The sequence below is a fragment of the Aulonocara stuartgranti genome (genome assembly GCF_965226115.1).
Source record: "Aulonocara stuartgranti genome assembly, chromosome: 11".
In the NCBI taxonomy this organism is placed as follows: Eukaryota; Metazoa; Chordata; class Actinopteri; order Cichliformes; family Cichlidae; genus Aulonocara; species Aulonocara stuartgranti.
In genome coordinates, this window is record NC_138947.1 from 9,863,001 (window position 1) to 9,875,435 (window position 12,435).

General features: G+C 40.9%; 1 protein-coding gene across 4 annotated transcripts in view; it reads right to left on the minus strand.

Annotated features, from left to right (window-relative positions):
- The window catches only part of fhod3b (formin homology 2 domain containing 3b), a 91,135-nt gene that overhangs the window by 75,936 nt on the left and 2,764 nt on the right, over window positions 1-12,435 (minus strand). For all 4 annotated transcript variants that reach the window (XM_082551329.1, XM_082551328.1, XM_082551327.1 and 1 more), the window contains exons 2-3: window positions 8,019-8,125; window positions 2,682-2,746 (exon numbers count right to left, since the gene is read on the minus strand). In XM_082551329.1, coding sequence (XP_082407455.1) covers window positions 2,682-2,746; window positions 8,019-8,125 — 172 coding nt within the window. The remainder of the gene's footprint in view (window positions 1-2,681; window positions 2,747-8,018; window positions 8,126-12,435) is intronic.

Here is a 12,435-nt window from a genome sequence, read left to right on the forward strand (position 1 = left end):
AGCTGAGGTTATTGTCTAAATCCCGAGCTGCTATGCTGGTCCTACAAAATGCAAACAAAGCTCAAACTATAACTTCTACAGGTTATCCAAAGACAAAAAATGAATCAAATGAAACCTTATGACATAAATACAAATACCTAAACAGCTTCAGACTGCCTCCACATAGTGCTCTGGATCTTTTATAGTGAGATATCCATTCCACTGTTATTCATTACATTCATCATTGCCGAGCACTGTTTATGGCCTCTAAGCTCCAGGAAGGCTCATACTAACAAGCCAATCTAGTCAAACAGTCACCTGAACACCATAAAAGTGAACACAAGTCATTTAGGCTTCATTTATCGTAAATGTTAGCGATTATAAAACAGCTCAAGATAATGAAAATACGCTTAGCTAAAACATAGTTTAGTGCCAGGTAGGTACTTTTAGCACACAAAGAAACCAGATGATCTCACTTTGTGATTACAACAGCAGCGGATTAGTAAAAAGCAGTTTAATAAACCATTAACTCCTTGGGTGAAGCATTTCCTTCCTCCCCTCTGTTGCACAGATTTCTGTCTTGACATATGCATGTGAGTGCTAATGACTATGATTAAGGAAGCCCGGATTAGGTCTCGCTGTGGTTCATGACACATACACACAGACAGACAAATAGAAAGCTGCCCCTGTGATGAGTACATTTGGAGAAAGCCAAAAAACCCAGATAACGTAAACAAGGCAATGTACGGCTTAATTCAAACTTGAAATACACGCAACGTGTTTTCCACAAAATAGTGCTAAATGATACCGATTAGAATACACACCGCTGTAACCAACTCATCACTCATGTTCATGAAGGGGGCCTCTAGGATAAACAGAATATCTTAACGACGTGGGTGTACTATTCTAGCACACAATCTTAAGTGTGCTTAAGTGTGCAAAAAAGAAAAAGAAAATCCAGAGCTTTAGACAATCTTAGTGTTAAAGCTACTTTAATGCCTCCGTACATCTATTACTGGCTCTTGTACAAACATATTTTATTACAACAGAGTGCAGCTTTCTTTTTATTTTATTGCACGTGATTATTGATTATATGCAGACAAAAGAATGTGGCCAGCTAAAGAACAAAGTCACTGAAATTTATAGGCATTTTAGAGAAATACTCTATCCGTTAATACAGAGCAAGGGCAAAGCCTGAAGTATAGCACGCCATTTGTGCTTGGGAAACTAATGAATTATGTACTACACATAACAAGAAAATCACCCAGTAATTCTGTACTCATGGGGCTACGAGGTAAGCTCACTAGTCAGATAAAATTAGGCTCAAATGTCTGGACAATTTACAGTAACAGTGACCACCTCAGCTTGAGGAAATAAATCAGCTAACCACCCAGGCATTCACCGAGGGAGACTGGAGAGGGGCAACAGGTGGCTGTCAACTTAGAGAGAAAGAGGGTCATCATCCACTTAGAGAAGAGCAGCAAGTCTGTCGGTCACTCCCCAGGCTCCACTAAGCTAAGCCAAGCACCAGCAGGAGGAGAGAAGAAAGCCAGTTCAGTTGTGAGTTGTGTTCAGCCAAATATTCACAAGTACGGCCACGTTAAACGTGTGACATGTTACATCAAGCACTGATTAGAAATGACTTTTGGTTATCCACTGTTATTAAATCAGTATCGTTAACAACAAGAATTTAACGATGCATAACATATGATAGGTCTACTGTATCAATTACATAATTACAGTGTAAAACACATGAAAGAGAAATCCTTTTTTTGCAATCAACATGTGCAAACTTGAGTTAATCAGGTTGGAGGAAAAGCTGTGTTTCTCCGTTGTCTCATCAGTCCCTGAACGAGCAATTTTCCCAACCTTTCCATTATCATCAGCAGGTACAATAAACAACCAAGAAGGACCCTCAGATAGTTCTCTCATCATAGTGACCTCATTCAAATGAAAAATGTCTGTGTTTTTGGTTCACTTGTACTGCAAGCAGCCAAATATAAAATCTGACAATTTACAGCCTAATAGCCTTTGCAGACCTTGGGTTATTTTTGCACTTGATGCCTGCAGAGGAGGCATGTGTTCCTCCGAATGACATTACCGACAGCCTCAATGCTCTACTGGAAAATGACTTCTTAAAAGCATGTGGAGTAATTTATTGTATTAAAAATATTAAAAAAAAAAGGTAACAAAACAGATAAAACCTTGTTGGTTTAATCTTTCCATAAAGATGTGGAAAAATAAAGTAGCTAAATCTAAATCAGAGAGTACAATGCAGTTAGTAAAAGATTAGCCATCCTCAGTTTAATCAAAAGGCTTTTTGTGTGTGAGCGTATGGGTCGGCACACATGCCATGTGCATGCATGTTTGCATATGTTTTCACTCAGCTCTATGCTGGTTCCCTCACATTACTCAAAGATACCAGGAGGCCCAATTAAACAAAGTGACAGAACCCAGTAAGTCCAAAAACATAAAATGTTTTCAGGGTTTGCTCCGTGCCAGTGCTCTGTGTTCGTACTGTTGCTGAAACGGTGCTGTCACTTGGCTTTTTTCCACAAGTGCTGCTGTGCAACTTTTACAAGGATCTACATAAAATAATCAACTGGTGACAGAGCTAATTAAAGCTGATGTAGTCAGAAGGAGACAAATTAGAGAGGGAAATGTGACAAATGCAGAGTTTGGAGCACAGTTTTATTACTCACCGATGCACGCGTGAACTCTGACTGATAGCTGCGTTCGAAGAATGATGCCGTGTTTCTTTCCTCGTCTACAAAGACAAAAGACAAACGGAGATAAAGCAACATGTCAGAAGGTATTGGACCATTGTGATCATTTCAATTTTCATGTGCGTGCCAGACATAGGTGCACATGTTGACAGGATAATGGAGCTGAAACGCTGTTGTTAAATGGTGCAAAATGATCTTCGAGCCTTTTTCAACAAGTTATTCTGTTCCGTTTCAGGCAACATTTGCAGTTTGAACACAGCAGGAAGCAGATCAGGGAAAAGGTCTTCATCAATGAAAATGAAGGATGGGAGCAACTCTGAGGTCAGCTCCACCCCCTGCGTTAATGGAGATATGCCAAGACCCTGTCAGCATCCTGTCAAGAGCTCACAATGTGCGAATGAAAATCAAAAACAAAGAAGACAACAATGCCCCTGAATGCTATTCAGTCCTGATAGTGAATGTGAGAACAGTTTAGATCCCTCAAAAGTTAATTCTCTAGTGTCTGTGAACAGACACTGAAGTTTGCAAAAGTTCAACTCTCAATACTTTGCTGCTCCCATACTCGGTGTGTGGTACTCCCAGACCTAATCATTTAACAGTTTTTAATTACTTTCATTTTAAAAATAAAAAAATTATAAAGTAGGTTGGTTGATCACTGTTTTGCTTGAGGTTAGATCCTTCATTGGGCCTTTAACCTCCCAACTACCTAAAGAAACACACAAACAAACCTAGCAGGCCAAATGTAGACAAGAGCACAGCAGGTAGAGTTGCGCAACACCCCCCTACCCTCCCTTCCTAATTTGGCTCACTGACAAATGGGCTTTTATGCTGGCTGCATAGAGTTTGTGTGATTGTTCTGACCGGCGCAGTGCCAGCAGCAGACTGTCACTTTCAAACCGTCGGGCGTGAGCGGCTCTGACAGAAAGAGAAAAAACTGTATCGGTGCAGAAGGCACTTCCTACTGCTGCTTCGCCACATACAAACAGACCCAGACAGACTGACACACTGACATTTTTCCTGCCCCAACCAGTCAGCGGGAGGCCGAGCTGATACGCGCACAAGCGCGTGACATGACAGGGGAAGTCTGCTTATCCTCACTGTTTATCAAATATAATATCCCGCAACAGGCAGAGGCGACACAGGAGCAACATCTGTCAACAGGGCCCTTTGCTGCGAGATGAGACGGCAAACAGGAACTTTATCCCTTGTGATGCTGTTGAGGCAAATCGGTAACTAGACCCATTTTGTCACGAATGTCTGCTTTCTCTCCGCTTAGATGCAACAGTATCCCTGTGCTTAACCAAGACCTGAGGCTACACAGGCCAACGTGCTCATTATCAAATTAAACAAACGTGCATGGAATATAAGTGAGGTTTTCAGACCCCGACCCCCACCACCACCAATTAAACATGAAAATTGAACACTCCTGCAGACAGTGCTGCAGGCCTATAAAAGATGGAGCCCAAACCTTCTTAAACAATGAAAACTATAAAGAATGTCAGCTAAATAACAAATTGGGGGCATGCTGGTATATAATAGTGAGCCATGAAAATCTTGTGAGCCAAATTAACCTTGATTCATAATATACATGAAGCTTCTGAAATAGGTGAATCACTGAATTACTACTTTTTATAATATCACAAAAGGACTGAATGCAATCTAAACCACTTACTTCCTACTTATGTCATACTTCCTGACCATTACACAAGTCAAATGGTCAAAAGTAGAGCACTTGATAATAGATTAAATGAAAACATATGGACATTGTTATTTAGTATGAACATTTATAAAAAGTAGTGGGCATTTCAAGGCACCAACCAAATGCTCATCATCATCAATTTCTCTATCAAACATAGCAAACAGGAATGCAGCTGCAGAAAGTTAACAACTGTACCCGACAAAATAAATAAATAAATAAAAATTTAAAAAATAAAACCTTACGTTCCCCATCTTGATTGCCCCTTTACTGCCCCGTTGTACAGCACCTCATAAAGCTCGGGCTTAATCCTCATACAGAGCAGCAGCAACTGGACCGGTGGATGCCTGCCAGCTCAATGCTCTCTGGCTTTATCTAAGGGAGCATTACTGGCCCTGTTTATAAAACATCACAAAATGTGTACCCACAGAAAGTGAACACACATACTTGGAATACAGTAAAGCCAGTACTTCCCCCTCAAAGACCAATTAATGCCAGACAAGAAGGCCCCGCTGAGGTCTACTGACTCAGCACTTCTTGGACACCCCTGTTCGAGAAGGCTCCCGTATCACTGCGTCTGTAGCGGGACCTCCAGTGCCCGAGTAAGCCAGGTGGGGTAAAGTTTTAAGTCTGACAATTACTCTGGTTCTTTTCAAGTCAACTTTTTCTTCTTCAAATGAAAACCTTGTGTGCTTCGAGCATCTATGAAACAATGTCCAAGTGGGTCAGAAAAAAAGCGAAAATAAAGAAAGCAGAGCTGCCCTCGGAGACATGAAAGGATGTGATGAGAAACGCTGAATTTCTGAGGCCTTCAGAGCAAGAACGGATAGATTTTTAATATGTCTGACTTTTGAATAGTTGTCAAGCACATCAGAAACACTCAATAAAACCAGCAAGAGCATTTTCAGCATATAATTGCTGGCTTTCTAACAGAAATTACATCTACTACAGCGTGAAATGCGAAAAGGTGAAAGAAAATGCTAAAAAAAAATCCACATGCTGAATCCATTATCCAGTCAATAACAGCATTTCATGTTATCCTATAAAGACAAGCCAGGGAATATGTCTTACAATGTGTCAAGCTCGACACATAACTCAACACTATCGCACAACACTGTTTTTCCCCTAAAAGATCAAAACAAATTTGCTACAACTTTTCTATCCATCCTGGTCCTACGAGAACACGTCCCGCATACTCCACCTCCAACTACAGTGCCAAAAAAACAGCGTGTGTGTCAATCTATCACAGCTAGAATACACACACAGTCTGCCAGGAACTGTGCAGATATGCCTCTGCACGTGTCTGAACTACATGGTCAGTTTGTAACCAGAAGTGGGGTGGTATCAGAGAGGGGACAAGGGGATTTACGAGTCACAATCTTGTATAGCTGAGCTACATAACGTGGCGTGGAAGTGATTATGGCCCTTAAGCTCCCGTGACATGGATATCTCCTGGCTCTCGCAGCGTTCTGTCAGAGGATCATACTTTAATCTGATTGTAAAGACACTAGGTATGACACAGGCGCCTCAGGAATGTAACCTGTCATTAATATCAATTACAGATGGATTCAATTGCCAATGATCAGGGGAGCTCAGAACTATTGCACTACTCCCTTTTCTAGTAGTAGGTGACTTAGCTTAAAGCTAAAATAGTGAAAGCATGATGAAAGCATCATTTTCGCTTGTCATCTGAAGTTATTGCAGGAGGATTATTTTGAGATAAACGTGGAAAACCCAGAAAGTAAAAAACAACCGTTGGTTTTGTCTGGCAAGTCAGCTTTTTTTTTTTCTTCTTTACGTTAAATACTCGGGTGTTATGACTGCTGCTGACAGATCATATGCAGTAAAAATGAGAGCGAAAACAAAACAAAATGGAACAAGTAAGGGTGAAATCCCTCATCAGACCTTTTATTGGCTCAATAATCATCAAATCAAGAACACTGAGCAGTGGGGGGCGTAATTCTGGGCCCATCAGCACCGTAAAAAGCCAATGAGCAGAACTGCCCTATTTTTACTAAATAATTGGCTAACCACCTTCACCCCCCCCCGCCTCCTCAGACAACGCTGTGTGGGTTTAATGACACACATCCATACCAGCTCGTGCCAGCTGGCACAACACCGACCCATGCAGGCTCAGTCTTTGACGAGAGAAGAAGTGGACCACTTTAACCTCACAGCTCTTAATAGCCTCCAATAAGCTCCTAACAATTTCAGCTGGAACTGGGAAAGGCCAGCGCTCCCAACTTCCAACAGAAACACCAAGCCTGAGAGCAGCTTATGAATTTCAAGTTAGACAAATAAATCCATACATGTTTGTGGTCCAACTGACCAGGAACTTTCATGCCAACCTTTGGTTTGTGATCATCTAAAGTGGGCAGTACATGAAGGATGTATCAACATACTGCACAGTACATGAAAAAATGTATGGAGCCAATAAAGTAAATGGCCAAGGAAAATGTATGAACCAGAAGTTAACCTAACACAACTGTGAACTTTTTCTTCATCCAGCTCCAGGAGCTGTGTCAAGCCAAAGCAATATCTACTTACACATTACGCAGAAACAATATGGCTAAATCGTTAGCTGAGTGTTAGGAGGGTGTATACTGTGTAGCTGCCCCAGTGCTCTAAATGAGAACCAAAGTAAAGTCACAAAGAGATGTGGGTGATTACTCATGAGACATGACTAGAACACAAGTGGTTAAGATTACAACCTTGGTGCCACTCGACACAAATAGATCAATTCGATGGAAATTCCAAGATTTTTCAGTCTACTAAAAAAAGGGCACCAGTATCACCACCGAACCAACTTTATAAAATCCTGCAACTGCTACTACTGCAAGGTCTTTTAAAAATACAACAAACACGATCATTTTAGTGACCTGCATGCAGATAAAATACCCTTGAGAGACTCACAAAACCTATGTGAGGAAAATCAGAGTCTCTTTTTCCTAGGAGACTCTCAGGTGGAGTAAAGACCTTCTCCTCTGTTCTTTTAATAGAGGAAGGCACAGTTCAAAAAAGGATCATTCGGAAAAGGGATCATTCATTCTAGATCCAAATAAGTATCATTAGACAAATCCCTTTAATAGTATTAAATTAGGCAAAGGAATATAGTAAAAATGTTTATTAATATGCATTCCCAGTGGCAAGGATTAAATACTATAGCTTTTCCCTCTTGTCTTGCTTCAAATCTCTCTTCCACTAAAAATACTCACATTGTACTGAAATATGCCTGACTGTCAAGATTTTTTTAAGTCAGACTGTTGTAATCAAAAGCTTTAATATTCCTTGCACTTCAAAAGGTGCTGCTCAGACTGATGCCAGAGCCACTCAGGCTGAAAACTAAAGTGGGACTGGCACGGTCTAGCAGGTGGATACAGTAATGTACGATGCTTGCCAGGTTTTGATTGTCCAGGAATAGATTGTTCCTGTTGCTGTGGTCAAATAGCGGTGCAAATACTTTTTTTTCTTTTGGGGGGGGGGGACTTTTTTAACGCCAGAATCTAGTTTTATTTCAGCTTTTTAAATTCAGCACAGTGTAGAGAATGTTCTTCATTTCGGCGGCTGTGCACATTCGCCGAGAGTGGAGACAGAAATGGCGGCGATTATTATCTTACCCTCCATCCTCCTGAAATCCCTCCAGTTCATCTCGCTGTTCTGCCAGCGTAGATTCCAGGTCCAAGTAGCTTCCATTATGGGACAGCTGAAGGGCACAGTCATCGGGCTAAACAGGAAAAAGGCACAGTCAGCATGTATTCAAAATGCTGTGTTAAGAGATATTTATGAGCATTGACAGTGGAAAGATGCTTTGGGAGCTTCTGAATTGAATGACACACATCAGCTGAACAAATGGCACTGACATCCAGGGGGTTTGAATAACTATTTGTGTTTCACGCCCATGCAGGCACACAACTTTAAAACTACACACAAATGACTCGTAAGAATTTTAGACAAGTAACTTTCTTTAAATATTTTAAAAACTTTGCTGTTTCGATGGCTCCACAGACACATGCGTAGCATATTTCAGGTCTATGTCTGTTCGCCGTGAACCACAGAAGGCTCTTTTATCAGCTCCTGTCAGTGCTCTACAATGAAAAACTGTGCAAGGTTGCAGAGAAGTCATGCAGATTTGAACGAGCTTGGCAGTCTGCTGCCTCTTATCTCGCTGCTCTCCTGTCTGATAAACTATCATCACATATGATGACTTTGCAGAGGAGGTATGATTTGTCTGGTCTTGAATGGTTGTCATCACCAGACTGTGGTCAAAGAGATGAAGAATGAGAGTGACTGTTCACTTGTCTGGTTGACCTCCAAATTGGAGATATTAACCTATTTATATTCAGAGTCTGTCAGCTCCACAGGACAGCGGCTCCAACAGCGAAGCAGAGTAAAGGAAAACAAATACCATTATGGGAGGGCGAACATATGATGCGAGTGCAGAGAGTGGCACTGCTCTGCACCATCAACAATCCGAGTGTCTAAACCAACAACGATTTGTACAAATACGTTGAACTCCAGTAACCTGTCTTTTTTGTCAGCCCTCACTTGGGCTTTGTAAAGCAACAAAGGCAATGATACCCTTCCATAAATACTACTTACATAGGCAGCCTGCAAGAATTTCTCTCTTAATGCACAACACATGTAAACATAAGTTTAACATGCAAAACCATGTGTTTTTTAAATCGGACCAGTTATTGCCTGGTCCGATGCAGTTCAATTTCCTTCCGCATATGACAGTAACTTAATTAAACGTGAAAGAACAACCCTGGGAAAGACATTACAGCTTTGATCTGTTCAGCCACTCTGCATTACTGCACTACAGCACTCAAGGACTGTGTCATATTTGAGAGCTGAAACAAAACATGTGGTTGGTTGGGATAACTTTCAGTCTCTCTCCAACTCACTCTCTGGCTCGGAGCTGTCTTGTTTGCTGCCCAAACCAAACGATTATTGGGAATATAAAAAGATGTAGAAGCGGAGCTGAATATCATTTTTCTAAAGGAGACATCGGGGGATGAGGCAAAGCATGGGGTTGACGCAGGAGACAGGTGAGGAGATCGTGCCCTTTCCAAGACATCTGCAAGTCTTATTTGTAGATGTTCTTCAGGTGAGGCAGGGCGTGATAGAAAAAGACTTGCGAGTGAAAACAAGCACATCTATTCTGCACATAGTCGGTAGCGGGAAGCAAGTGATTCTCCAGATTACAAGACAGATTCTGGCCTGACAGGAAAACCAGGCATAGGGGCCCAAGTTAGGCCCATGATTTCTTCTTTTTTTTCCCTTCTGTTTTTTTATGCCTATGGACTGACATGCCTTTGAAAATAAAAAGAGGGATAGTAATATGAAATGTTGCATGACAGAGAAGACACTTTAAATCATACTGTATGGAGTGACCAGTAGCTGGGCCTTAAATAACCTGTAAGAAACTCAACAATCCCAGAAACAACGTATTTTTGTTGAATGTCAACTTTACGTTTCCAAATGTGGTTTCCTTAATGTTTGAAAAAAATATGTACTACATGACCATAAGTCAGTAGAGGTTAGCCTTTTTGTCCATCCATCTATTTTATTCCACTTATCCATTTCAGAGTTACAGGAGGGGCTGGAACACACCTTGGACATGTTGGCAGTCCGTTACAGGGCTAACGCAGAGAGACCGACAACCATTCACATTCACACCTGGAGAGGACTCACACAGGCACAGGGAGAAAATGCAAACTTCCCATGATGCACTGAGCATTTCACCTTCACTCACTTCTTTTCACTCTTTTGTACTTACTGTATATGCCGCTTTGCATTTAACTACTAGTTATTATTAATAATTAAATGGCTCTCGTCCACAGCGTGTCTTTTGTCCTGTCTCCCACCCCTCACCCCCAAGCAGCCTGGTTCTTCCTGTTAAAAGGGAGATTTCCCTTCCCACTGTTGCCATGTGCTTGCTCATGGGGGGGGGGTCATCTAATTGTTGGGGTTTTCTCTCTATTATTATAGGGTCTTTACGTTACAATATAAAGCTCCTTAAGGTGGCTATTCTTGTGATTTGGTGTTATATAAATAAAACTAAACTGAATTGTATAAGCCCTATAATTATGACTGTGCAAATGCCACTAAATTACAATCCAAAAAACCCAAATACATTATTACAGGTAGATTTATCATTTTGCTATTTTATACTGTATATATTATACTTTAAATTATACTTTACATACTAAAAAAGGCGGATTAGATAACAAGACCAAACAAAATATTTGTACTCTTTCGGCTTCACTCTGTATCACAACCTGAACTGCACAAAACACTGGGCTGAATCTGCAGCTGTAACCAGTAATTAGCCAACTGTGGAACCAAGAAATGCAATTCCCCACACATGGGTTTGACTTGCAGACCAAAATCAACACAGGCAAGAAAAAAAACTTAAAAAAAAAAACTTGCAGTGAATTACACAAGTTTGCCATTAACTAATCCCCATCTGTACACCCATCTTTTCTTCCATATAGCCATAAATCTATCCTCTAACCAGTGTCACTTTAGGCGCTCTTTATATAATCAGTGTGGATTACTTCACAGGAATTACAATGTACAACCAAGCCAGGTTGATGCACTTTAAACAGCTCTTAATCCAGGAATAAGTGCTACCAGATTATCAGAGGCAGAGACTTCTTTAGCTGTCTCCTGCCCAGGACTTGAACCCACAGTGGCCCTGTGATGGCCAAGTCCAGAGAAGCAACCACAAGCTCCTCTGCTCACACACTGAGGTCTGGCCTCTCCCTTCAACCACCATACTGTGGTCCACTGACCAGGAAGGCAGTTAAGGCAGAAAGAACTAAAAATAAACACCATGCAATTTCAAAATTAAAACTGCTATCTCACTCCAAATTTCTTTATATTCCAGATGGGAAAGACATTTGGAAAGCTAGCTGTAAGCAGCGATGAGGGGGCCAAGCAGTTCAGCGGGTCATAGCCTGCAGTTTGATCTCATTGTGTTAAAAGTGTGGCTGTAAGCACTGAAGGGAAAAACAAGTTCTCTATTATTATTTATTTATACAAACAAAAAGTGGTGCCAGCACAAGAATCACTGATTTAAAGCAAACAGATCATCAGTTTGGAAACAAATGACATTTTTTGGTTCTTGCTATTTCTCCAAATGGTAAACTGCACTCTGACCCAAAAATGGGTCAAGAGTGTTGATGACATATGAACTCACTTCCTGTTTGGTAGCTCTAATGGAAACAGGGAATATGGTTCACTAGTAATGTGTGTTAACAGAGCTGCAACTTTGACCAGCGGAGTGCTCAACATGTAGACAGGACAACCCTTTTTTTTTTTTTTTAATTTAATCACACACAGGGGCTGCCATTCACTTGACCAGCAGAAGAAGACAGAGCACAGAAAACGGTAAAGACGTCTATATAGCAACCACAGTGGACTACAAATCAGTTTAGAGGATTAACATCTGGCCACTTTAAAAGCTTCACATTTGCTCGATAAGGTGGAGATGCAATTTGTGATATTTCTGTGAGAGCAAGTGATTTAAAACACATTACACCTGATGCATGAACACAAAACCACAACAGTAACCTTAATTTTCCTGTCCAGTCCAAGGCAACTTTTTCCTTCGATATGTTCCTCTGAAAGGAGCTGAGACAACACTCCAAATTAAGAGAACCTCAAATCTGCATGACAATGTGTAAAAGAATTCAAAGGGAGCTCTGACAGGCCTGAAGCAGGAACCTACATTTTGCAGCATTTAACATAACTTCTCATTATGGGACAAAAAAATGCAGAAAAACAACTGTCCCACAAGCTGAAATTGGTAAAGTGAGAGTCCATTCTTCAAGACCTCGCTTAAATTCTGTTTTTATAAACTGATGCAAGGCCTCTGGGCCACAAAACCCCAAAATACAAAACACAGAGAGAGAAGAAAGTAAATGAAGGAGTAATGAGCTATTGATTTGCCCTGAAAAACTGAATATTTTGAATAACTCTGAATAACGCTGAAGACAATGCATTATTCACTAGAAAACCAAATGTCTG